Source organism: Hyaena hyaena, unplaced genomic scaffold, assembly GCF_003009895.1.
Source record: "Hyaena hyaena isolate Hyena2069 unplaced genomic scaffold, ASM300989v1 scaffold_58, whole genome shotgun sequence".
NCBI lineage: Eukaryota > Metazoa > Chordata > Mammalia > Carnivora > Hyaenidae > Hyaena > Hyaena hyaena.
The window spans coordinates 759,408-786,650 of record NW_024080689.1 but is presented as its reverse complement, the minus strand read 5'-3'; the positions used below and the strand labels follow the sequence as shown (position 1 = coordinate 786,650).

The following is a 27,243-nucleotide window of genomic DNA, read 5'->3' as shown; positions in this document are numbered from 1 at the left end:
GGATATGATGGTGACCGGAAGATGGCTTTGTCTACAAGGATCCCGTAGACCCGCAGCCATAGCTCAGGAGAAGACAGACAGACTGATGGAGGAGACCCAGGGACAGAAAGACACAGAATCTGGGAATGTCATTGAGGTGTATTAAATGCCACGAAAGAAGTGAAATCGGAGTGTTCCAGGGAGCAGGAAAGAGAACTCCCGAACCCAGAGGGGGCTCTGAGAATGTGGGCAACACAGGAGGAAGTACGTTTCGAAACTGGAGTAGGAAATCTCCAGGGAAAGACGAAGGGGAAGGGCATAGAGAGAGAGAAAACCAGAAGCTAGATCTTGCGAAAGGCTCACCCTAAAGGCTTCACCGGACCGTGGAGACTGCAGATAATCCACATCTGGCTTTATCGCCCCCTCCTCTCTCTAGCTCCCTCCCTGCTTGAGCCCAGGTGACAGGCAGTACGGCTCCCTGCAGCCCCTGGGGCCTCAGGCCCTGTGCACACATGCTAATAATGTGACTTTGCATATAGACAGCTATTCTAACATTAGGGCATCTAATCTGCGGGGTGTATGCAGTAAATACAAGCAGTGATGGCCACCGATCTCCCCAGAGTCATTACCCTCACCAGAGTGCTCACATGCTGCTCTTTCTCTCCGAATCAAGGGCACCGATGCATAAAAAGCAGTTGCCCCAATTTAATTAGGGGATGGCTTGAATGTCACCATTCTCTGCCTTTCTGAGGCTTCCTCTCTTAAGTTTCCTGTCCTTCGCGCTGCCTTACTCCTCAGCCTTCCTTTAGGTCAGTCCCCACCGGTTCTTTTCTCTGCTGCGTTTCTTCTTCGTTCCCTTTCTACCCGTCCCCTTCTTTTCTGTCCTTTCTTTCTTTTTCTGTTTCCCTTCCTTCCTTCCTCTTTCTTTTCGTTACGTTCTTTTTCTCTTTCCTTCTTTCTTTCCATCTTTCTTTCTTTCTTTCTTTCTTTCTTTCCCCCTCCTTTCTTTCTCTTTCTCTCTCTCCCTCCCTTCCTTTTCTGTTTTCCTACCTCATTGTTCACCCTGCATTTCTGTGATCTTCCTAGTACCCAGGCTGCCTCCTTCCCCCAGGCTAGGTTTCCTCCCTTCCTCCACGTTTCATCTCCCAAACATTGGCTCTGACTCATCTCCGTGCCCTCCGGCTCCCTCATCGCCTCCCTACTCAGCGCAGAGGACACGGGCTATTGATCTTCTGGGAGCATATTCCATGTGGCCCTTTAGTTAACATTCCGTGTACCTCTGTGATCAATGCCTGTTTGAAATGGGATTAATCTGCTTCTCTCCAGCAAGAATTAGCATGAACCTCACCGTGTTCATCTTGCCGTTCTAATAATGCGGCCACCGAGATGTGGGTGGCTGCAATTAATAAATGCATGCAGCCAAGTTAATAAAATGACACGAACACCTTTACCCTTCTGCGTGCTCACATCCAGCGTTATGTTGTAAAAGGGCCAGTTTTTAATCTCTGGTTCCCTTGGATATTTTTCCCCTCTGATTTGTATTGCTCTCCATCCCTCCCTCCCTCTTTTGCACAAGAAAGTTTTATTGTGCAGATGGACTCTTCCCTCTGGGCTCCTGCCAGAGCAAAAAACGGGGGCAGGGCGAGGAGGGGGCTGCCGGTCAGGAGGCCCTGTGAGGCTGAGCAGGGCTCCGTGCGCAGAGCGGTGCAGAGTGATTGGGTTCCTAGGGAACCACCGCCTTCCTCCTCCTCCCCATCTCAGCTAATCTCTGATGGAACCAACCCTCGGGGAAGGAAAGGAAGGATAGGAAAACAAAGACCAAACCTGTTTCAAGAGCCTGCCCCCTGCTTCGGGCTGCAGCCTACATTCTGCAAGAACTTAGGTAACGATGCCCTCACTAAGTGTGATGCAGAAATTCGCCGGCCCAGGATCACGCAGCTGGGGGGTAGGGGGGGCTGGGCTGCGGTTCGTAGCCGGGGGCGGGCTCTGTTTCCACCAAAATTGTGAATCTCCTGGGGAAGATCAAAAGGTCTGTGTCCCTCCGTCCTGCCTCCCTGAGCCCAGGGCTTTGTGCTTTCCTTCTGCCCTCACACACCTGAGTCTGCCTTTTTACACCCTCTTTCTACCACCTGCTTCTTAGGTCTTTTTTTTTCCCCAACTGAAGCATTGGGGTAAAATATAACCCCCCCTTCTACGAGGGGGCCTGTTTGACTTTATGACTCACTGAAGGACTCCCAGAAGTACATAAAATCTTTGCGACTCGAACAGTCCAAAGTCACAGGGAAGAAGACGGCTGCAGCTGCCTCCTGATTCCCTCCCTCACCCCGCCTTCCTGCTTGCTGCACCAGTGCACACGCGTGTGCCCACACGCTCCCGTGCACACGCACACCATGTGCAAGCACACCGCACATGCTCACACACACCATGTGGATGCACACCTCACACACACCCACATCACGTGCATACACTGCACGCACCCCACAACACACCCCTACACACACCCATGTGCATACACCCCCCCACACACACATACCCCACATGGAGCTCATTTTTGTCCTGTAGTACGTAGGTGCTGCAGACCACCCCCCCTCCCGTCGCTCCCCCATCGCCCCCGCTTCCCGATCTTGTTTCTGCCTGCAGCTTCTTGCCTACAAACACTGCCCTGAGCAGCTTGGAGAGAACCCTCATTTCTTTCATTATAAAATTGCTGTAAAGCTGGGATTCACTTGGAGACAAAATGATTTCCTGCTGAGGCTTGATGCGAGGTGATTAGCAGGGAGAGAGGTAATCAGCTGACCTAATATGCACCGCATTCCCTTCCCTCCTTCCCCCATCTGTGGCCGGTCTGCTGCCTCCTTCATTCCGGGCCTAATTGGGGCGGCCTCCCTCTCAGCCCCGCTCCGGGCATGTGGCCACGCAGGAGACCATTAGCTGCAGAAGGTCGGCCACCGTTCGAAAGGTAAAGAAAAACAGTCCTTTTCCCGACGACCTTTTGAGATTCTCCTCTCTGATTGCCTGCTTTGTGCTCTCCCTTAATGAATTCTGAAGACATTTCTTTTAAGACGGGTGGTGCGACCTCTCGGCCGAGAGCAGGCTTGTGCGTGTGGGGATGGCCATTATCCCCGCCTTGGACGCCAGGGCACCAACGGAAGCCCCCCCCCGCACCCCCTTAAAGGTTGCTCCGTTGTCCCTAAGAATAGGACCCAGTATATCAGTCGGCCGTCTGGGACCCTGCGCTCTTTTTGGGATCTGGCTGTGAGGGCGCAGCAGTCCATCGGTCATTAGACATCTCTTACCCACCAACCCGATCTAATGACACCAGCGTGATGGTAATTCATGACAGTGGCCTCTGTGGATGGAAGGTGCTCCGAGGCACTTCCTGTGTAACCACAGCTCGTCAGGCACATTGAACTCTCTTGCAGGTTAGGAACACGTGAGGCTTATTTAGGGTCTTGCTTTTTTTTTTTTTTTTAATTTCTAGGAGAGAGAGAGACAGCGTGAGCAGGGGAGGGTCAGAGAGAGAGAGGGAGTCACAGACTCTGAAACAGGCTCCAGGCTCTGAGCTGGCAGTCAGCACAGAGCCCGACGCGGGGCTCGAACCCACGAACCGCGAGATCATGACCTGAGCGAAAGTCGGACGCTTAGCTGACTAAGCCACCCGGGCACCCCATTTAGGGTCTTGCTTTAAGCCGGGCAGCTAGGAAATGGCAGACCAGGGTTGTGTGGCCCCGGGGACTTTGGGTCCTGGGTCCTAAGCTCTTTCCACGGTGCCTGAAGCATCCCTGTGGTTGACGTTTTCAGCCAGTATAGAGCACAGTGGATTTCATGTGTGTACTGGTGGGATGAATGAAAATGGGCATTTTGAAAACATTATTTAAGCTTCATTTTGGTTTAAGTTGCCTTTTACCTTTTCATGAGGACTTCTAAATAACGAAAAGGACTTACGGTCAAATATTTTAGGAATGAAAGATGTGGAAACCATCGTTACAATGAATCAGTTTCCACAGTTGGGAGACGGTTTTCCACCCGATTCTGGAATCCTGTCTACAACACCTCTGATCTTAAACCTCTACTAAAATCCATGCTGTGGTGGAGAGCTCACTACCTCTCCTAGCATTCCATTCTACAGGCAGCCATTCCTAGGCATTAGACTGTTCTGTTTCATGAAGGGGCATCATGTGAAATTGCCAAAATGGCCAAGTTCAAGTCATTTTATAGGTTCAACCCACGAGTTGAGGCCAAATCTGCTTTTTTGTCCTGTTCACTCATTTGCCTTATTTCTGCCCTCAGGGTAGGTCCAGGCTAGGTTCTGCCTCCTGCTTGACCAAGGCCCTTCAAACATTTAAAGGCACAGTTCTGTCTTGCTATGTCATGCTCTAATCTTTCTTTTTAAAGTTTATTTATTTTGAAGGAGAGAGAGAGAAAGAGCAAGTGGGAGAGGAGCAGAGAGAAGGAGAGAGCGAATCCCAAGCAGGCTCCATGCCGTCAGCACAGAGCCCAGGGCAGGGCTTGAACCTATGAACCGTGAGATCATGACCAGAGCTGAAATCAAGAGTCAGGCCCTCTGAACTACCCAGACACCCCTGCTCTCCTCTCCCCCCCCCCTTATTTTCTCCGATTGCTCCTGAGTTTCTGATTCGTAGATTCTCGGCTGACCTGTCACCTTCTCCTAGAGGCAATGTAGCTAAGTGCAGATTTAAAGATCACGTGTTTTTTCATCCCACAAAAATTTCTTCAGCGTCTAGGACCCTTCCAGGGGCTGAAGGTACAGTGGTACCTCTGGGGCCCAAGCACGTGCTTCAAGTATTCCTGAGAACAAGACAGTACGACGAAATGACCATCTGGTTTTTTCCAATGTGATCAAACATACCCAGATCCATCTGTCTTTCAACATGGGTGCAGAGCGTGGTCCCAAAACTTGAAATTGACTTCCACGGGATTCCGAAAGATGGGTCCCCAGATGGCGTTGCACAGCACGCGCACGTTTCCCCCACTGCCCCAATTGTCGAATGACACGAATGACCATCCAAGTCGATTTCATTTAAACCAAATTGTTTTCTGTTTTCCTGCTGGTATATAAAGTCGAAACGTGTTTAGGCTGCGCCATTTCCTACCAGCAGAGGCAAGACGCCCCCCGGTCTGGGTGACATCTTCCTTTCCTCTGCTGGTTCTTCCCGTCTCTCCTCCCTGACTGAGCTGCTCGCTGACGGCCATGCCAGAGCATGTGGGGGGAGGTGAAGGGAGTTAGATGGGCTAACCCAGGCTGCCAGGTGCCCTTCTGGCAACATGGGGCAAACCAACCCCATCTTACCACTTCCCGGTGGCTCTGTCACCGCCGCTGGACGTGGCATCCCAGCAAGAGAAGGGAGTCGGCATCCTTTCGCTAGCCTGATGGGTCAAGCCGTCGCAGTGGCCATTGGCTGTGGGGCTTTCCCGGAGTGGCCTCAGGACCCACTGGGTTTTCTGCATTGTGACACAGTGTTCCCTCTACCTGCCCTCCAAACTCCCTTAGATTGGAGGACCTCCCTCCCAACATTTTCCAGAACCACCCAAAGGTCATGGTTACCCTCCTCTTTCCTGTTGGAAGAGGTGTGCGCCTAGATGGGAAGAAGGGCTTGGTCTGCAGGTTCGTGATTTCACATGAGTGCGTGTGAGGGATAAACACAATCTGTCACGTTAGCTTGTTATGTGTGTCCGATGAAGCGGCTTCTGTGGACTTGGGAGGGGCTCCTCCCCAAGGCTCTGGGCTGTCCACCTGTCACTTAATTCTGAGCACAGCTGGGACACTGCCATATCAACGACAACAGCGACAGCAATACACACGTACAGCGTACTTGCTGTGTGCCAGGCACTGGCCTAAATCCTAAGCCAACCTTGACTTATTTCCCTGCCGCCATTATTATCCTGTTGCAGATAAAGTAATCCAACAAAGATGTCCAGTAATGGCGCACTGTCGTCCAGCTGACCACATGGTGCACCGTGCTGCAGGCAGGCGCTCGCCAGAGCATTTGCGGATTACTTCTCTCGGCAGGAGTGGTGGCTGAGAATATTGGTGTCTCTCTGTTGGCTTGTCCTCTGGACCTTTTGAAGGATCTGCTTTCTGTCAATATCCCTTAAGATAGCTGTCCTTCTAGAACCAGATAACAGGTTTCCTTTGAAATGGACTGATTTTTTTTTTTTTTTTTAGTTTATTTATGTATTTTGAGAGACAGAGCGAGGTGGGCTGGAGCAGAAAGAGAGAGGGAGACAGAGAACCCCAGGCTGGCTCTGCGTTGTCAGCACAGACCNAAACAAAAAAAATCAAATGTATGCCTCAGCCTCTTTCTGTGTTCTCTAAGAGATAACAAAGTATGACAACATTATTTATGCGATTGGTGGCTTTACTTCTGACTTTTAAAAAAATCAATTTCAGGGGCGCCTGGGTGGCTCAGTCGGTTAAGCGTCCGACTTTCGCTTAGGTCATGATCTCGCGGTTCGTGGGTTCGGGCCCCGCGTCGGGCTCTGTGCTGACTGCCAGCTCAGAGCCTAGAGCCTGTTTCAGTCTGTGACTCCCTCTCTCTCTGACCCTCCCCTGCTCATGCCGTCTCTCTCTCTCCTAGAAATAAATAAAACATTAAGAAAAATTAAAAAAAAATGTTTTATTTATTTCTAGGAGAGAGAGAGAGAGACAGCGTGAGCAGGGGAGGGTCAGAGAGAGAGGGAGTCACAGACTGAAACAGGCTCTAGGCTCTGAGCTGGCAGTCAGCACAGAGCCCGACGCGGGGCCCGAACCCACGAACCGCGAGATCATGACCTAAGCGAAAGTCGGACGCTTAACCGACTGAGCCACCCAGGCGCCCCTGAAATTGATTTTTTTAAAAGTCAGAAGTAAAGCCACCAATCGCATAAATAATGTTGTCATACTTTGTTATCTCTTAGAGAACACAGAAAGAGGCTGAGGCATACATTTGATTTTTTTTGTTTGTGTGAATTTTATCTGTGCTTTTTCTTTGCTTTGTTAGTGAGTTTAACCAAGAGTTATTTATACCAAGCCAACCTAATAATAAAGCTACGATACTAATCAGCCTTCCTATTTTCCTAAGCAACCCCCCCCCGCCCCCTTGATTTCTAGCTCTTCCCATACTAATCTGACTGTTACCTGCTGCTGCTGCTGCTGTTATTATTTTAACTATTTTGTGAATTGGTCCTGTGTAGGATCTTCTGAAGACATCCCTGGATTTCCACAAACTGGGAAAGCTTGAGTTTAGTGGCATCAGAGGGGGTGCCCTGAGTCAGCAGGTCCAGCAAATGTATGATGAATTTCAAGAGATGTACAGAGTCTTCACAGAGGCCTCCTACGACTGCCTGGACCCCCAGAACAGGGTAAGGCTCGGAAAAGGCTAACTCACTAGCCTTTTCTCTTTCTCAGATGCCTCCAGGCGGTAGAGTCTGGGTGTTGACTTGCATTTTCCTTGTGTGTTTCCTTTGGTTCCCGTGGCTCCGGTGGTTGTATTAACAGAGAGCACTCCCGGTTATTCTCTGTGTCGGGAGAAAGATCAGGGAGGGCCTTTTCCAACAGCTGAGTGTTCCAGACTGACGATACCCAGGGTTCCAGAGATGCTGAGATGTGTATGGATTGATGGGGAAGGCCGTGTGCAAAGCTTTCAGCTTGGAGCTCCGCGCCGTGGAGGCCAGGTGCACCTGGGCAGAATTTCATTAGTGGCTTGGGGAGGGGTAAATGAAGCAGTAGCCGAGATGTTCTGAGCTGACCCTGGCTCTCCAGGGAGTCTTCGGGAAGGGGAAAGGGCCAGAGTTGCAATTTCCAGGATCGGGGACATAAGAGCCCACACGCCACCTGTAGCCCGGGAAATCTGGACCTGTGTGTCCAAGCCTGCAGCAGGAAAAACAAAAAACAGCAGAAGGGTCAGTACAGAAGCAGGGAATGGAATGCCTGTTCAGAGGAGTCGCTGAATTATAGCAGAAGGAATTGCAAGAATTTACGGGGGGAAGTGGAGAAAGAAATTGAGCAGAAATCGGCTCTGAGCACTTCCAGACCGTGGGTGATTAGTTGGCCAAACCCAGAAGGTATCACTTTCTAAAACTTCTGTGAGTGTCAAGTGGAAAAGAAACGCAGGAGGGGAGTGTGTAGATGACAAAACAGGATATAGACTATGTGCTTGCTACAAGGGGATAAACTCAAAGCACACCAAATCCTATGCACCAGGAAAGACTACAGTGTTAATGTGCTTGGGTTTGGGAAGCAGAAAAATACTATGCTGTTCTGGTTTTCTTTGTCTTTTTGTAAGGCTATGTGCTTCAGTGTTGTAAAGCAGTAATAACAGATAATAATGATTCTACAAATAAAAGGTTCTTTGACAATTGGTATGCTCTAAGAAAGGGAACACATTTGGGGCTGCCCGACAAAACACAATAATTGGGATATACTTAAACTCAATCTATCTATCTATCTATATAGATAGATACACATATATATACACATATAGACATATATACACATATAGACATATATACACATATAGACAGATAGATACACAAAACACAATAATTGGGATATACTTAAACTCAACCTATCTATATATATAGATATATACACATATAGACAGATAGATACACAAAACACAATAATTGGGGTATACTTAAACTCAATATATCTATATATATAGACAGATACACATATATACACATATATACATGCACATATATCAATATCTATATATAGATAATAGATGTAGATATAGATTTTTTTTCATTGTTGATCTGAGATTTAAATTTAACCGAGTGTTCTATAATTTGATTTGCTAAATTCTGCAACCTTAGGAAACATTGGCTAGCTTCTGCCTTAACCAATCAAAGCGTACTTAGAAGCAATAGTAGGCATTAGTTTAATGAGCTTACTTGCCTCCTAATGGCCAGATTCATTTGTTTACCCTAATAATAATAATAATAATAATAATAATAATAGGATTTTGACTTGGTGCAGGAAGGAAAGTAGGAGGGAATGATAGAATAGCCTCACTGATGGGGCTGTTGGCGCTAAGGTGGTTTTGGGGGTGACATAAGCTGGCACTGGGGCGAGAGAAGGGGCTTCAGGAGGTGAGAAGGGACCCAGAAAAGGGGTGACATGGTGCCAACCACACTCTGGGCTCACTTTACCATTCTGCCTGGTGTCCAGGAAAACAATACTACAGTCAGAGAGTCATTGTCTGCAAGGAAGCTATGCTAAGGTGAGTTTTAGAAACGTAAAGTAAGTCCTGGGTGTAGCCAATTCAAGCACATAGGTTGTAGTTAAGAGCATAGTGGGATTGGCCTGAGGAACCCATGTTTGTCCTACATCCACGTGACTTCTCTTCAGGAATTCGAAAATGACGTGTCCGAATTTCACCAGAGAGTGGAAGATCTTGACCGGGTGCTGGGGACTGTCTTCATTCAAGCCTTCAGTGATGCCCCTGGTTTGGAGCATGCCTTTAAGGTTCGTGCAGCAGGAGGTGGGTGTGGGGTGCTACCGCTGTGCTCCTTTCTGTCCTCCCCCCCCCCCCCCAGCTGAGGGGGACAAGGCTCCTTTTCCAACGATTTTGTTTCCGCAGATATCAATTATTCCTGTTGGTCTTCTAGAGTGGCGTCCTGGGTAAACTAGGGCAAGAGACTGAGCAGAACTGGGGCTTCTTGGGTTGACTATTAATGCTTTTCTAGAAGCACCGTGAAGTGAAAATACTTTCCAAAAGAGTTTATCTAGAATATTCTCTCTGGGCTCGAACTCATGAACTGGGAGATCATGACCTGAGCGGAAATCAAGAGACAGATGCTTAACCGACTGAGCCACCCAGGTGTCCCTAACTCACTTAGCTTCTATATCTCATCTCTATTTCTGTGTTAGGTCTCTTTTTTATGAAGAGCAGCTCTCTGACATCTTGAGCTTTCTCTTTGTTTTATCCTTGACTCTGTTTCTTGCAACACAGGAGAGGCTGGCGGATAATTCAGCAGACAGGTCTCCTCATTTAGAAGCAAAGGAGAGAGGAGTGACTATGAATAGCCACCTACTTACAATTACTGATTCAGCCACAATAACAATCTCTGACCCTCTGCCATTAGCGGACCTATGAAAGAATAGCCAGGAAACAAGATGTAACCTTAGAAAGGTTGGATCTGTGACTTTTTCTGCTTCCTCTGCAGCTGCTAGACATAGCAGGGAAACTTCTGGAAAGACCGCTGATAGCGCAGGATGCATCTGAAAGGTACCTGCTGCTCATCCAAATGTTCAACAAAGACCTGGATACAGTGCGGGTGATCTACAGTCAGCGTGTCCAGGAGGAGGCGGAGCTTGGTAGGTGTGCAGCCAGTGGATCTGACCGGGGGTCTTCTGTTACCAACTAGGGTGCAACTCAACTCAACCCTCTTGTGTCTGTTAAATGGCCATGAGGGATCCATGACAACCTCCCAGAAAAGAGAGCACAGTCTTCCTGCTTGAAATCTCAGACCTCCTTGGGCAATTGTAGAATTCACTGACCCGCACATTTCCCTGTATCTGGGGCTGCGACTGGCAGCTGGCCCAGAGCGGTGAAGTCTTGACTGCTTCTGGGTGAGACCTTAGCACAATGCACGAGTGGACAGTGGATCCTTGATCAATGTTGCCACCCTGACCAATCTCCAGCGTACCTCAGTTCCTCAGATTTCTACATGCCTAGGGAAAGTTCCTGATGCCTTCCGACACCACAGAAAACCCTGCTTCTGGAGGGAGGAACCTGCGGGCTCCTGACAAAGGGCGGGTCCACAGGGAGGTGTGATGTCTCCATTAAAAAAAAATTTTTTTTGGACTTTATTTAGTTTTGAGAGAGAGAGAAAGTGAGAGAGACAGAGCATGAGTAGGGGAGGGTCAGAGAGAGAGGGAGACACAGAATCCGAAGCAGGCTCCAGGCTCTGAGCTGTCAGCACAGAGCCCGACAGGGCTCAAACCCATGAACTGTGAGATCATGACCTGAGCTGAAATCAAGTCAGATGTTTGGGGCGCCTGGGTGGCTCAGTTGGTTGGGCGTCCAACTTCAGCTCAGGTCATGATGTCACAGTTTGTGGGTTTGAGCCCCCCCATCGGGCTCTGTGCTGACAGCTCAGAGCCTAGAGCCTGTTTCGGATTCTGTGTCTCCCTCTCTCTCTGACCCTGCCCTGCTCACGCTGTCTCTCTCTCTCTCTCCGAAATAAATAAAACATTAAAAAACATTTTTAAAAAAAGGAGTCAGATGTTTAAGCGCCTGAGCCACCCAGACGCCCTGGTATTTTTTAAAGAGCCCCAGGTGATGGCGATGTGCAGGCGGTTGGAAAGTTACTGGTGTGCAGTCAGAAAGCCTGAGAGTGGCAGAGCTGGGCTGGGAACCCCTGTCCTGGACCCCATTTGGTGGTGTCCCCCAGGTCACTCCTCCTTACTCTGTAGCCTACGCGGTGATCTCCCGGGACCCACCCCCATCTCAGTGTGAGCACGTGGTGATTTTAGTACGTGGAGGTACTGAAGCAAAAAGCGGGGTAACTGGGGGAGGGGTGTTCCTGGGCAGCGTGGGGCTGGGGGCGGGGCCTCATTCAGTCCTCCGTGCTGTGTCCCAGGGTTCGCGGCCGTGCACAAGAACATGCCCACCGTGGCCGGGGGTCTCCGCTGGGCGCAGGAGCTGCGGCAGCGCATCCAGGGGCCCTTCGCCAACTTCAGACGCATGGCGCATCCGTGAGTAGCCGACTCCCCTAAGGCGGGTGCGTTTTAGGCTTCCGAGCCCGCTCTGGATTTTTGGACAAAACGCAACTCACCTAAGGCAGGAGAATCATCTTCACTTCTTTCCATTTTCAGCAGTAGACCAGTATCTTAAGTCCATTTGGGCTGTTATACAGGATTCCATAGACCGGGTGGCCTCTAAACACCAGACACACTTGTCACAGCTCTGGAGGCTGCCAAGTCCAAGGTCACGGTGCCGGCGGATTTGGTGTGTGGGGAGGCACACCCTGGTTCACAGATGGCTATCTCCTCACTGTGTCCACATGGCAGGTGGGACAAGGGACCTCTGTGGAGCCTCTTATTAGGACATTAATCCCTTAACGAGGCTCCACCCTATTCATGAGGCTCCACCCTTCGTAAGGCTCCACCTCGTTTAAGAGGCTCTACTTCTTCATAAAGCTCCACCCCTTTATGAGGTTCCACCCCCTTCATGAGGCTCTACCCCTTTAAGAGGCTCCACCTCTTCACAAAGCTACACCCCTTCATGAAGCTCCACCCCTTTATGAAGTTCTACCCCCTTCACGAGATTCTACCCCTTTAAGAGGCTCCACCTGTTCACGAAGCTCCACCCCTTTATGAGGTTCCACCCCCTTCATGAGACTCTACCCCTTTAAGAGGCTCCACCTCTTCATAAAGCTCCACCCCTTCACGAGGCTCCACCCCTTCACGAGGTTCCACCCCCTTCATGAGGCTCCACCCCCTTTAAGAGGCTCTACCTGTTCATAAAGGTCCACTCCCTTCGTGAGACTCTACCTCTTTAAGAGGCTCCACCTCTTCACAAAGCTCCACCACTTCACGAAGCCCCACCCCTTCATGAGGCTCCACCCCCTCTAGAAGGCTCTACCTGTTCATAAAGGTCCACTCCCTTCGTGAGACTCTACCTCTTTAAGAGGCTCCACCTCTTCACAAAGCTCCACCACTTCACGAAGCCCCACCCCTTCATGAGGCTCCACCCCCTCACGAGGCTCCACCCCTTCATGAGGCTCCACCCCCTCGCGAAGCCCCACCCCTTCATGAGGCTCCACCCCTTCATGAGGCTCCACCCCCTCACGAAGCCCCACCCCTTCACGAGGCTCCACCCTCATGGCCTAATCACTACCAAAAGGCCCTGCCTAATACCACCACATGGAGGTTAGGATTTCAACGTGTGAATTTTGGTGTTGGGGGCACAAACATTCGGTAAGGAGTTTGATACATTTGGACTGATTAGGGGACCCTTTCTGTTAAATGAGGCTTCATGGATGACAAGCTGCCTCTTTTTGCTCCATGACATTCATTTCTTTGTTTAATGCTTATTTTGGGGGGAGAGAGCAACAGAGCTCCATCAGGGGAGGAGGGGCAGAGAGAGGGGGAGACACAGAATCCGAATCAGACTCCGGGCTCTGAGCCGTCAGCACAGTGCCCGACGCGCGGCTCGAACCCACTAACCGCGAGATCGTGACCTGAGCTGAGGTCAGACGCTTAACCTACTGAGCCCCCCAGGCGCCCCGAGATTCACTTCTAGAGGAAAAGGAGCCCGGGTTTTGAGCTCCGTGGGGCTCCCCCACACGTCCCCTCTGACAGTGTCCCCTGGCTGCTGTGGCTGCTGGAAAGTAGTGAAGCCCAGGGTTTCCTAAAGCTGTTGTGAAGACCTCGCCTATTAGAATACGGGGGGCTCTGGTTACATGCAGATTCCCAGGCCTCACCTCCCACCGCCGCATCGCAGTATTGAAGCGGGGTATACACCCCCCGCCCCTCGATTCTGAGCAGGCTTGGAAACCACCGGCTCCGCTGAATCTGGAAGGCAAGCTGTTATATATACCCAGATCGCAGTATCCTCACCGACCAGAGGCCACCGGGGAGACCGAGTCACGCATGCAAAGGCAAAGGGCTTTATTCCGGGCTCGAGCTCGGGCTCCCAGACCTCACCAGCGCAGTGGATCCGTGCTGAGAGCCCGGAGCAAAGGCAGAGTAGGGTTCTCATGGGGTTTGTGACGGGGGAGTTACAGACGTTGCGGTGTAAGGCCACAAGTCTAAACGTCTAAACCAAACTGACTCCATGACAGGCTTTAAGTTTCCCCTCTGAACTAGAAGGCCTGAGTTTCGGCTTCCCCGAAACTATCAGGCAGTCACACGTTGCCCAAGGCAGGAGAAACCACCCTTGCAACACCCAATCAGGAAAGGCCAGCGACCACCCTCCACATTACTAAGGGAGAGGCCTGGAGATAGAAACTATAGATAGGACCCTGTTACCTAATGTTAAGTTAACCCGGGAGTCGCCGAACAAGACCCTAGGCTCGCCCTGTAATTGGTTGAATTTAAAGGTACTCTAAACGTTGTAATTGGATCCCGCCAAAAGTAACGAATACTCTANGAGAGACAGCATGAGCAGGGGAGGGTCAGAGAGAGAGGGAGACACAGAATCTGAAACAGGCTCCAGGCTCTGACCTGTCAGCACAGAGCCTGATGCAGGGCCTGAGACTCACAAACTGTGAGATCATGACCTGAGCCGAAGTAAGACACTTAACCAACTGAGCCACCCAGGTGCCCCTCGGACCCCTCTTTCTAAAGAATCGCGCTGAGGTCACTCAGCTTTGGCAAAGGAAACAAACGAAGGGACCAAGCTTCGAGACCCTGGCCTCACAGGTGTTTCTGGCAGTAGGTAGGGCGCTGGAGGCCCTCTGGCTCAGGTGGGAGACGGGCTGGGGAGGATCCTGGACGCTCAGCCAGGATGGGGTCCAGGAAGGGGGGGCCTGTCACCACCCCGGCCGGTGCTGCCTGGCAGAAAAGAGGACTCGTAGCAGCCCACTCGCCTGGCTCAGAGGCGCTGGAAATCTGGGTGTGTCAGTAAAACGCCCAAATTCAGAATTAGCAAGTGTCCCGCAGATGAAATAGCCACGGGGCCATGTCTGCCCTGCAGGCAACCCATTTGCAACCTCGGATCCGGTGTGAGCTGGCTGAGCTCTTTGTTTTGCAGATGAAGAAAGGGAGGGAAACCGCCCGAAAAAAGGGGAAAGGCCCACCGTCCCGGAGCGAGACCCCACAGAGAACCGGAAAGCAGTCTGGGTGGGTCTCGGGAACCCCCGGGCCCAGAGCTCTGCCCGGGGAGTCCCCAGCCCAGGCAGCGTGGCCCGGAATACCACTGAGCCCTCCTCTGCTCAAACGTGCGCGAGGATGTGGGCTGTCCGAGGGGGGAGGGGCATGACCTTGGGCCAGGGGCTCTCTGGCTGCAGCTGTGTTTCATCAGCAGCCAACGTCTGCGGCCGAGAGGGGGATGGGAGGGTGGTTAGAGAGCCGGGGTCTGGAGAAGACATCTGAACGGCACCCACCCCGAACATTCCCGTTTGTTTAAAAATGAATTCACATTCGCAGCACCGCGCTCTGTAATATACAGCGGACTCTTGAACCACACGGGTTTGAACTGCGACGGGTCTTTTTTTTTTTTTTTGTTCTTTTTGCTGCAAGAAGTTTTATTGTTTCCATTTGGCCCAGGGTGGTTAAAAGCTGCCTGGCGGCTGCAGGGAAAAATAAGCTCAGGCAGAATCCTGGACACCAGCTGAGCTGACTGCTGCAGGGTCCCTTCCTCTTTCCTGGACACCAGCTGACTGCTGCAGGGTCCCCTCCTCTTTCCTGGACACCAGCTGACTGCTGCAGGGTCCCCTCCTCTTTCCTAACGAGGGGAGGAGCTAGCGGCCCAGCCCAGCCCAGCCTGGGGGCGGCCACCCTGTGCCCGGTGGTCACCATCTTCTTAAGGAGTTTCACCTGGCCCAGCCCAGCCTGGGGGCGGCCACCCTGTGCCCGGTGGTCACCATCTTCTTAAGGAGTTTCACCTGTCCATCTAGGACGGGTTCTCGGGGATTCCCAGAGGTGGGGGCTAGGAGATCCAAAAGCGCCTGGTTCAGGTTCTCGACCAGCATCTTGGAGGTTTCCTTGGCTGTGGCAGGCTTCACCCCGCCATCTCGGGGTGGCTTCTGCGCCTTCTGGAAGCGGGGCATCAGCTGCGCTGGGATTGTGCCTTCGAGAGACGCTGGACACCCTGGCGCTTCTCAGCCAACTGGCCGAAGTGACACAGCCCTCCAGAGCCCCACGGGTGCGTTGAAGTAGAAGCTCGGTGAGAGAGTGGGGTAGGAGGCTTGCAGGTACAGGTTGATCAAGCGGTTGACGGCGGCCTCCACGCCGGTGGAATGATTCTGAGAAATCTGGGAGCTCGTGGTTGGTCAGCAACCGGGAGCTAAGTTCAGAAGATGCTGTTGGCTGGTCCCCGAGGCAGGGCCTGGCTGAGAGGTTGACTCCAAAGATCGCAACGGGGAAGAGGTACCCGTGCTGGGGGGTAGGAAGAAGGTGTGGCACTGGGTGTGTGCCCTGTGCACGGCCGGAGACAGCCCCAGGGGCTGCTGGGCGCATTGCCCAGATGGAGTTTATACGGTGTTCTTCCTTGTCATTTTCTTACCATCTTCTCCGTAGTTTCCTTCCTTGCCAGAATACAGTATAGACTCCATGGAACGTAGAACATACGTGTCCACTGCCTGGGAGTGTCTGTAAGACTTCCACGCAAGGGTAGCTGTTAGTACTTAAGGTTTTAGGGAGTCCAAAGTTATATGCAGATTTTTGACTGCGCCGGGGGGGGGGGGGTTGGTGGCGTCCTTCACTCCCACGTTGTTTAGGGGTCAGCTGTATGAATTGGCTATAACGAATGTGTTCCATTCCTCACCGTGACGGGGGGGAGAGACTACAAGGAGTTTGCACTTTATTCCCGCGACTCCTGAAACTTCCAGGCGACTGGCAAGGGCCCCAGTGTGAGAAGCCCTTCTCCAGAAACAAAACTGAGATCCGCGGTCTTGATTGAGGCTTGCAGAAATCCTACAGCTCGGGAGGGGAGGGCTGGGAGGGGGTGAGCCGGCTCACCTGGGCCAGGAAGCCCTTCTCTGCCTCGTTGCCTCCTCTCCAGCCCGCCGCACCTGCTCCTTTGCCGGGAAGGGGAACTAAGGGACTAGGAATAAAACGCCAGGAAATCTAGTGCTTTCTCTGCAGGCTTATACCGAAAGCCCAGGAGATCTGGTGGAGAACGCTTGTGCTGGAGCAAATGGGTTTTTAAAAATCTTTGCAATAAGCCGCCTCATTTTGCCAGGAGAACAAACAAAAACAGATGCTCCCACGCAGTCAGCGTGAAGGTGTTTGAAAATCACACTTTGCTGATGTTCCCAGAGGCTGGACTCTTGGTTTGCGTTGCGAGAGTGTCAAAACCGGCAACAGTTGTGGGTAACGGCGCCTGCAGCCAGACCCTGCGGCTGTGCCTCAGTGGCCCCCACCATCCCTGCGGAAGCCTGTGTCCACGTGTGCATCCTAGAAGGATTTCAGAGAAGGAGAAATATACACGCGTGTGTGTTACATATATACATACACTTGTATGTGTGTATATGTGTATGTGTATATATGGTATACACAGACGCCACTTTATGTATAAACATATATAAAATATTGTTTTGGAGCACCTGGGTGGTTGAGTCGGTTAAGCATCATACGTGGGCTCAAGTCATGATCTCACGGTCCGTGAGTTCGGGCCCTGCATCGGGCTCTGTGCTGACAGCTCAGTGCCTGGAGCCTGCTAACAATTCTGTGTCTCCCTCTCTCTCTCTGCCCTTTCTTTGCTCACCCTGTGTTTCTCTCCCTCTCTCTCTCTCTCTCAAAAATAAACATTAAAAAAGTTCTAAATACTGTTTTTATACTTAATGTATAGTTTTGTTATAATGCATAATGTTATATATAGTTTTTTCCCCCTTAAATACAGAAAACTATAGCACCTAGAATGTTCCTGTCTTGTCTCAATTTCCCTTTTAATTCAAATTTTGGAAGGACTTCAAAATTTGATTGGCTGGGCTCAGGGAGGGGTTTGGTGGAGCCCAGCGGGGCTGGGGGTGGGGTGGGGGGTGGGGGTGGGGGGCTGCCTGCATTTCAGGAAGTGCAGATGCCCTCTAGTGGCCGGTGGGCGGCACTGTCGAGGAAGGACGCAGGTTCATTTCGGAGCCTTTGGAAACCCGCCCAAGAAGCTATTCAGTCTCTGCTTTTATAGCCTGCAGTTTGTTACTTAGACCATTATTTTGACTTCCAAATCGATGCCACTTTTTTTTTTCTCTTTTGTGTGGATAGTTGCCTGGAGTCTGCCGAAGGAAAGCGAATGACCCAAAAATATGAAGATCTGCTCTCCCTGCTGGACAAGTAAGCGGTTTCTGGAATCGTATGGTTCTGCAAATGGCCTAGCCCCCGTGATGCCTCATGTGGTTCCAGGTTTGGTGCACGTTCCTCAGTGGCTGCGAAATGCCCTTGTCTGTTTTAGGATGTAACCGAGGGGTCTGTGAGTCCAGGGCTGCTGGGCCTCTGGGGAGTGCGGCTCTGTTCCGGGAGCAGACGCTTTCCAAAGTCGGTCTGTTGGGAGCGTGAACTTGGCAGAGGTAGAGGAATCAGGGCGCCCCTCGGCACACCTTGAGATCGGTGTGGTGGGAAATCAGAGCAGCCGCCCGCGAAGCAGAAAGCAACAGCTTGTGCTGCTCAAAGAGAGAATAAGTTTTAAAAGCACTTCCTGTGCCTCCTTATGGAGCAAATAGAAGAATGACAATTCACAGGGATTTATCGTCGTTCCTGCCCTAAAGCTGCGGTTAAATCTTGTGGGTTCTGGCTGTGCGGCCCAAATCCGGTGATGTCACCGCATGCCCTGGCTGGGAAGCCCTGCAGCGCCTCCCACTACCCTTGTCTCTTCTACGTGACCCGAAAAGCCCTCGCTGTGGTCTTTGCTGCCCTCTCCAGCCTCTGGCCTCAGCCCTTCCCAGATCACAGTCCTTGTTTCTCTTCTCTGCCCTGCAGCTGTGTTGATGCTTCTGCTGGGGAACATCCACTTCCCTTTCCCTCTCCTACCTCTCTTCATCCTTTGAGACTCGGTCAAGCCTCACTGGAGCCCGTCTTCCATGAAGCCTTCCTGGGATTCTCCTTATCACACACTCACCCCCCCCACCCCACTAGATTCCTGATGCCTGGTACATCTCTCCAGGAGTGTACTTCTGTATTTTCCGTTTTCCCGTGGTCCAGGGCCTTAGCTCCATTTACCATGGGGCGTTGATTCATCATGGTGTCAGTCAGCGGATAACGGCCGAGCGACGGATGTCTGAGCTGCATGAAGATTAGCGTGAGAGCAAATCTTGCCCAGTAACTTCTTCCCATGTTTAATGAGACTAATCACAACTTCCCTTATCTCTTGCAAAGATTGCATGGAGCCTCTCTTTCTACCGTGTTCTGATTTAAGCTGTGCTACCTTTCAACATGAGGTGTTCCGTGCAGGAGCTAATGTGCCTGACTGAGTCGGTGACTTTGACTTAAGAATGTATCCAGGCATTTAACTGATGGTATCTTCAGTTTTTGAAATATACGTGCGAATATACGTACGTAGATACCTGGTTATGTACACGTTAATAGATCTCTGTCTTAGTGGGTCATTGCCAGGCGCTGGGCAGGTGCTCCAGAGGGGGTTGTCTCTGGTGCTCACAGGTATGAGACGAGACTTTATGAAGACTGGTGTGAGACTGTGTCAGAGAAGTCGCAGTACAGTCTTTCCCAGCCACTTCTGAAACGTGACCCGGAGACGAAGCAGATCACCGTCAACTTTAACCCACAGGTAAGTCAGGCAGCATGAACTTCCTTGTGGGTGTTGAAGAGGCTCCTTTAACTCTGCTGAGTTCAAAGGCCAAAAAAAAAAAAAAAAAAAAAAAAGCCTTTTTATAAGACTATGGAGAAGTGGCCCGAAAGAATTTCCATCCCAGATCTCCCTTTCAGGATGAGTCCCGCGGTACCGTGTTTCCTTACTCTCTCTAGTGTCCACATTTTTCTCCATGGCTGGTCAGTATGTTTGCGTTGATTTCGCACAACAGAAAGTACCGCGTACTTAATCTTTCATAGTGTGATAACAGCTTTATTATGAACTCGGCTCCACGTACAAAGTTAGAGTGGCAGTTGCACTCAAGATAAACTTATCCAAAAGTTTCAATATCATATTCTACATATGCACCATCTGCAATCCTAGGAAGTATTTAAGTAGGTAACAGATATTGCTGCCCTTGGGGCGGATAGAGTAACACCATTACTGTAGGGAATGCCAAACAGCGTTGACATACACCTTGAATGTATGCTACACATGAAAGCTGTTGGCTAGAGCCAGGAGGGCCAACCAAGTATAAGACCTCACGCCTGCCCTCAAGGAGTCCACCCTAGTTGGGAGCTAGGACTTCCACATGCAAAAATCTACCGTTATTAGGTCGTAAATGATAGTCTCCATGGAGTCGCTTTGGAAATAAGACTCTAGATGACTGATTCTCAACTGGGGCGATTTTGTCCCCTTGGAGATAATTTGGGTTGTCAGTCATGGACTGAGTGCCAACAGTGTGGGGTGAGCAGATCTTAAGGATGTGGCTAAACTTCCTATGACACGCAGGACGCCACCCCACAACCAAGAGTTTTTGTCTGAAAATGTCAGTAGTGCTGAGATCAAGGGAGCCTGCTCTAGATGGTCGGAAGAGTCGAAGACCATTGTGGACTGCAGCAGCGTGGAAAACTTCATGCCGAAGATCATGATAACCAAAAGCTAGCCCATATCAGGAAGTTTGTTAGAACAAAAAACTTAAAAGTATAGGCTGCACTGAGTTAAACGCAGTCAACTGCTTCTGTATCCATGGCGTGTTCCCCAGGTAGAGAGAGCCGGAAACGAAGCTGATAGCGTATGAGTGTCTTTTGAGGAAACTACAGGTTAAGTAGAACATCAATTCTGACTGTGGTCAAAGTCAGCAAAGGGAGTTGGAGGGTCCATTTCTTCACTTTGGTAACAATAAGCCTGTCATTTGACTTGTTTAACTCCTTGGTGTAATTTTATCGGCATTCACCATGAGCAATGTCGAATGTTAAAAGCCCAGATGGGTTTCTGGATTACAAACTAGGCCACAGTCCAGAGGTTATCATCGTAGGAATGAAGCCCTCAGGACGAGACCGTTTTGAGGATGGACTCTTCCTCCTCTGTATGCTACAGAGCAAGGACTCTCTCTGCCCCAATGCACAGCACATAGTAGGTGCTTTAGAAGTGTTTGTAGACGATAGAAGGAAAGAGAGGACAGTAAAGGAGAGAAGAAAAGGAGAGAGGGAATACCTGAATTACAAAGTGAGTCAAGGGAAGACAAGCAAACACACAAGTCAAAGAGGACCCGCGTATATCCCTGATTCTAGCTTCGAGCAACAGGACAATGGCCGTGGGAATGAACAGGGACACAGACGTCATTCTAGAGGGACATGATCATATTTGACCCTCTGGGGCCAGGATAGGAATTATACAGGCAAAAAAATTTTTTGCAAATGATTTAAAGTACTTTAAATGCCTTCTTATTGAGTATTGAAATTATTTTCTAGTTTTATCAATCTGTATTTCATTGATCAAAGGATGCACTTTCTTTTTCTTTTTACATCTTGGTGTTTCTGACAATGGCATGTGTTTATAGTTTAACCAGTTTTCTTCCTTGGTTGGAAATGAGATAATAGTGAATCTTAGCACTGAAGGCGTCTTAGGAAGAAATAAAATATGGTATAAATAAAGGTACCGGAAACATCCTTAGTTATTGTTGCATCCATCCTCGATGATTTATCTGGGATAAATGCCTGGAAATGGGCTAAAGGGTGTTCACATTTGTGAGAATTCACATGTACATTATCAGTTTGTTTTTCAGGAAGATGGAACTCAGTCATTTCTCTTCCAGAAAGATATCCATGTCTTCAAATCACTTCCAGCCTGTTGAACTAATATATAATATATATATATAATATCTCAACATTGTTTTAATTTGTATCTATTTGACCACTAGTAAAGTAGAGTCTTCTCATGTGTTCATTGGCCGGTCATAGTTCTACAAATCGCTTGTTCATGTCTTTTGCCCACTTTGGAGTGGAAGTGCCCTCTTCTCCTGTGAATTTGTTAGAATATCTGGGACATATTTGTCAGATATTAAGAAATCCATTGCATATGTTTTACACCAGGTGAAGTGTACCATTTTATTATGTGAATGATATTTTATGCTTACAAACTTTATATTTTATTTTCTGGTTCTATGTTTGGAAGGGCCTTCCCTACCTCAATATTAGATAAGTAGCCTCGAGGTTTTACTTTTCTGTTTTCAGTTTTTACACTTAAATTTTTAATATCTGTTTGAGCTTATTTCAAAACAAAGTAGGAGACCGAAGCCATTTCCCCACCAAAATAGTTAGCATTTCCCTTAATCCGGAGTAGGGTTGGCTGGGCCGCGGCGGAACACTGGCCCAGAGCCACCGCAAAGAGCGCTGGGAGCCTCGGTGTCTCCATGAAGAGGGAAGGGACGGGGAAGAATCTATGGCCTGTCTGTTTTGTAGCCCATACCTATACACGTCGGTCCTCATAGGTTCACAGGTGAACACAGTAAATAAAGAGTGAACACCACAATACCTAGAAACCCAGCCAGAGGCCTTTTTTTCCATTGGCCCACATCTGCTTGGCCTCCCCCTGTGCAGTCCCACCAAACTCAGCACTCAGGGAGGCCTGGGTGACAAAGGGGTGCCAGCACAGGCTTGCAGAAACGAAGAACTATCTCAAATGGTTCTATTTAACAAAGCTGTACAATAGCCTCTCCTCTCGGTGCTGTCCGTGTTGGTGACCATGTGCTTGTGCGACCTCATTGGGGGGAATATGAGAAACCTAAGTTGGAGGCTTCTCGGGCATGCGGGTGGCCCAGACCAGGTGGTCCCACGCTCTCGTGCGCCTCTGCTGCTCCGTGGGAACTGGCTCAGTTGGCGTGAGCCCGTCACTGCCTCAGCCATGTGCCCCAACGCATCAAGGTAGGTTTTCCCTATCACTGATGCTCTTTGGGATTGACTGACTTGGTGAGCCTTGCTGCGTCTGAGTGCTCTGCTTTCTGTTTCACAACTCAATTTCCCTTCTCTCCTCGATGGAAGGGACAGGTGGGAGCAAACGTTAAGAAGGGACCCAGAAGGTCTTTGGGCCCGTGGGGTTTTCTAGTCTTTGACTGATAATTGCCACTGTTCACTGCCACGAGGTCATAGCCACTTAATGCTGATTCTCTTCTCCAGCTGATTTCAGTGCTGAAGGAAATGAGTTATCTTGAATCCAGGCAGATGCAGCACCTTCCTGAGACGGCAGCGGCGATGTTCTCCTCCAGGGAGTTCTATCGGCAGCTCGTGGCTAAGTTAGAACTGATGGCAAGTTGGTACAACAAGGTCATGAGAACTCTTGTAGAGGTGGAATTGCCGTTAGTGGAGAAAGAGCTGGGAAGTATCGATCTCCGCCTGAGAGCTGCCGAAGAGACTCTGAACTGGAAAACAGAAGGTAGCAGGGTGCACCGCTGGAGTCTGGCGGGGGAGGTTGGGGGTCAAGATCCTGATAAAGTTGGTAGAACCTTGAATGAACCCCCCCCCTCCCGGCCCTTGCCAATAACCTGATTTGTGTTTGAAATATGAGCTTAGTCTCTTAGGGATGTATCCAAAGGAGACAAGGCAAGAGGTGCCAATACTCCTTTTCTTCCTTCTCTTTGGGTATGGTTGGTAGATTAGGATAATGTTGCCTCCCCGTGTTTGGGGAGGCTCAGGGTTTGCGTGACGATGCTCTGTGGTCTCCGACATTTATTGGGCACTCTGTGAATGAGGGCTTTTCCTAGATCATCCCTGTTACTAAATTTTTCCTCACTAGAATGTAGACATCTTTTTAAACACTATTTTTATTTATTAAATAATCTTGACCCCCAACACGGGGCTCAAATTCATGACCTCGAGATCAAGAGTCACATGCTCCACCGACTGAGCCAGCCAAGGGCCCCTAGATTGTAGACGTCTTAAGTGAGGGTACCATGATTTATTTCTTGCGTATCTTCCAATTCCAGTACTTTCATTGATGGATTAACATTTGCAGGGTACTGTGTAAGGGACTGTGAGGGCTATGCACTGTGAGGTGTATGGGACATGGCTCCTGCCCTCAAGAGTTCACATTCAGTGGGGACAACAGACATATGTACAACCATAAATCCCCCAAGACAGGCTATGATAAAAAGCCATCACAGAGTTAAAAATAAAATGTGCTGAATCACAGGGGAGGGAGATTCTCGTTAGAGTCCTCAAAAAGAGTTAATGTTTGCCAACAAGGTCCCCATCAACTCACAGACGTCTTGGAATGCCATATTAAACGAGATAAAACTTTGTTTTATGTGCAAGAGGGAACAATATTTTCAACACTTAATGAAATGAAAGTGCTTTTAAGAAAAAGGTCCCTAACCCAAATTCAATCATTAGGGTGCACAGGTTTGCCCCAGCAACTGTGGTAATTTCTGTGTGCTCGGTTGGTAAGCATCACCTCTTTGTTTCTTTTCTCCATAATCAGGGTTAGGGTAAGCATTGGCTTTTCAACACAACTAGGAAGAAAAAGGCTTCCATGATAACAAAGTAACCGGTGTGGAAAAGTCTTTTGAAACCTACAAATATTAAATCCCTACCTTACGCAGAGACTAGACCTTTAACTGTTTCAATTAATTGTATTTCCTTTGGGGAGCAGGCATTTGGGATTATGTCATCCAAATCGCTAATAGCATTCGTGATCTCGAACAAAGGATTCAGAAAGCTAAAGACAATGTGGGAGAGATTCAAAACATCATGAAGACATGGGCGTCTCCGATATTTAAGAGAAAAGATGGAAAAAAGGATTGCCTCCTTTCCACAGATGACCAGCACGATCGGATGGAAAAATATTACAGTCTCATCAAAGAATCTGGACTTAAGATTCATGCCCTCGTTCAGGTAATAACCAGCCTCTCAGACACACCTACCGCTAGCAGAGGGAAAGCATCAGGAAGTGTGTTCGGATGCAAGAAGTGATTTGAAAATTAGAACGATTGACAGATACTGTGTCTTCTGCATTCAGGGTAGAGGTTTTTCGCGCGAGCGAGATAACTAAAGGTAATAGATCAGAAGAGAGAAAAGTCACATTCTGGTACCAGCGTGTCAAAATTAATACTGTCTTAACGGCGTCACCGCCTGACTTAAGTCCCACGCCAAACCCCGAGGACATAGGAGGAGATGCCAAGTAAAGAACCGTGAAGTATCTTCTGTACTACTCAGCCCTAACTTGCCCGCACAGCCTAGCGTGGACCTTTAGCAACATCTTTGTAACCTAGCTCTATTAAGCCTGAGGTGACGAAAGATGACCATGGTATCCCTCCCGGCCTGTGGTAAAGAGAGTAAACCGTGCAGGCTGCTACACTCATGTGGTAAGGCTCTGCCCTGCACTGTGGTCAGGGCATGCTCGTGTCTGCTATCAAAGACTGAACCGTGGAAGGGAGCTATAAATGGCCACCAGCTTCAACCCTAGCCCAGCTGCCCTACACGGGCCAGGTTGATCTCACGCATAGAGGCAGTAACGGATTACAGTTGCTATTTTTGATTAGCTGTGGTTTGAAGCACAGTAATGTACTGTACCTTTTGACTTTGTTAATTTTACTTCTCTGTTTTCTAGTTAATTTCTTCTTTTAAAAGTTTCATTTATTTATTATGAGAGAGAGAGAGAGAGAGAGCGCGCGCGTGAGAGCGCGCACAATCAGGGGAGGGGTAGAGAGGGAGAGAGGGGATCCCAAGCAGGCTCTGCACCATCAGCTTGGAGCCTGACTCGGGGCTCGAACTCAAACCGCACGTTCGTGACCTGAGCTGAAATCAAGAGTCTGACGCTTAACCGACTGAGCCACCCAGGCACCCCTCTAGTTCATTAATTTCCATTCTTTGTTCTTTATTCTTCCTTTCTTTAAAATTAAAGTTCTTCTCATATTTTCTTTCTCCCCCTAGCCACCAAGGGCAGAAACTTCGGGTATTGATTCTAAGCCTTTCTTCTTTTCCAATACAAGCATTTGACATAATTTTCCCTCTTAGCTGTACTTTATTGCATCCCACAAATTTCATGTGCCTCATTTACATTGTCATTCACTCTTAAATTTTTTTTTTTTTTTTGCTTGTGACTCATTGTTTAATGGTCATTCAGAAGCACAGTGTTTCATATCCACATGTTCAGGGCTTTTTAATGAAATTGACATCGAGTTCGGTTCCATTGTGGCCAAAGTACTCTGTAAGATCCAAATTGTTTGGAATTCATTAAAACTTGCCCCATGACCTAGAATACTGTCCATCTTACTGCATGTTCACTGTACACCTGACAATGCCTTCATTCTTCCACTGTTGGGTGTGGTGGTCTATAAATCTCACTTGAAGTTCAGAGTGGCTGATAGTGTTTTTCAGATCTTCTGTATGGCTTCAGGTTTTTTTTTTTTTTGTCTATTCTACCAGTTACTGAAGGTACCGTGTTAAAATCTCCGCCTGTGACTTATCTTGGGTGATTTGTCTAAACCTTTAGCGTGGTCTGAGTTTTCGTCAAGTTTTTGATGCTCTTTTAGTACAAACACATTTATAATAATTATAATTTCATGATTTCTTCTAGTAAAGACAATATAGTAGAAACTTACTTTCCTAACAAGTCTGCCTGTTAACTGGAATGTTTAGGCTATTATAGTTCGTGTAATTATGAGTGTGCTTGGGTTTAGCCCTACCATCTTGCTATTTCCTTTTTTTTTTTTTATTTCTAGGAGAGAGAGAGAGAGACAGCGTGAGCAGGGGAGGGTCAGAGAGAGAGGGAGCCACAGACCGAAACAGGCTCCAGGCTCTGAGCTGTCAGCACAGGGCCCGACGCGGGGCTCGAACCCACGAACCGCGAGATCATGACCTAAGCGAAAGTCGGACACTTAACCGACTAAGCCACCCAGGCGCCCCGTAACTGACATTTAAAAAAACAAACACCTGTATTACTTTGCAGGGGTCATGCCATTATTGATAGTCATTTCTCAGATTTGTGATGGTTTAATAGCAGAACACTAAGATAACTGAGTTTTTTTAACTGGTCTTATTATATTTCATATTNTTTTTTTTTTTTATTTCTAGGAGAGAGAGAGAGAGACAGCGTGAGCAGGGGAGGGTCAGAGAGAGAGGGAGCCACAGACCGAAACAGGCTCCAGGCTCTGAGCTGTCAGCACAGGGCCCGACGCGGGGCTCGAACCCACGAACCGCGAGATCATGACCCAAGCGAAAGTCGGACGCTTAACCGACTAAGCCACCCAGGCGCCCCCCATCTTGCTATTTCCTATTTGCTTCATCTCTGTTCTCTTGTTCTATTCTTCTGTTCCTTCCTTCCTGTTATTAACTCTTTGTTAAAACATCCCATTCTAACTTCTCAATAGAGAATCTCCATCTTTAACTTAATGATGCTGTCATTGCACTACATTTGAAGGGGTTGTTCTGGGTTTCAGTATGTCTCAAACTAATCACAATCAGTGATTGTTTTCCCATGAAATACAGGAATGTAGCCACAGTATGGTTCAATTCAAACACCCCTGTCCATCTTTGGTACCATTGGGGGGTGTGTGTGTCATAAATCACGCTAA

The 27,243-nt window shown here is 49.1% G+C and overlaps 1 protein-coding gene across 1 annotated transcript in view; it reads left to right on the top strand.

Annotated features, from left to right (window-relative positions):
* Positions 1–27,243, top strand: part of DNAH9 (dynein axonemal heavy chain 9) — a 332,337-nt gene that overhangs the window by 21,435 nt on the left and 283,659 nt on the right. Inside the window, exons 7-14 of the mRNA XM_039231630.1 lie at positions 7,174–7,341; positions 9,332–9,448; positions 10,150–10,300; positions 11,569–11,683; positions 17,855–17,923; positions 19,244–19,370; positions 22,850–23,105; positions 24,321–24,562. Of these exons, the coding sequence (XP_039087561.1) occupies positions 7,174–7,341; positions 9,332–9,448; positions 10,150–10,300; positions 11,569–11,683; positions 17,855–17,923; positions 19,244–19,370; positions 22,850–23,105; positions 24,321–24,562 (1,245 nt within the window). The remainder of the gene's footprint in view (positions 1–7,173; positions 7,342–9,331; positions 9,449–10,149; positions 10,301–11,568; positions 11,684–17,854; positions 17,924–19,243; positions 19,371–22,849; positions 23,106–24,320; positions 24,563–27,243) is intronic.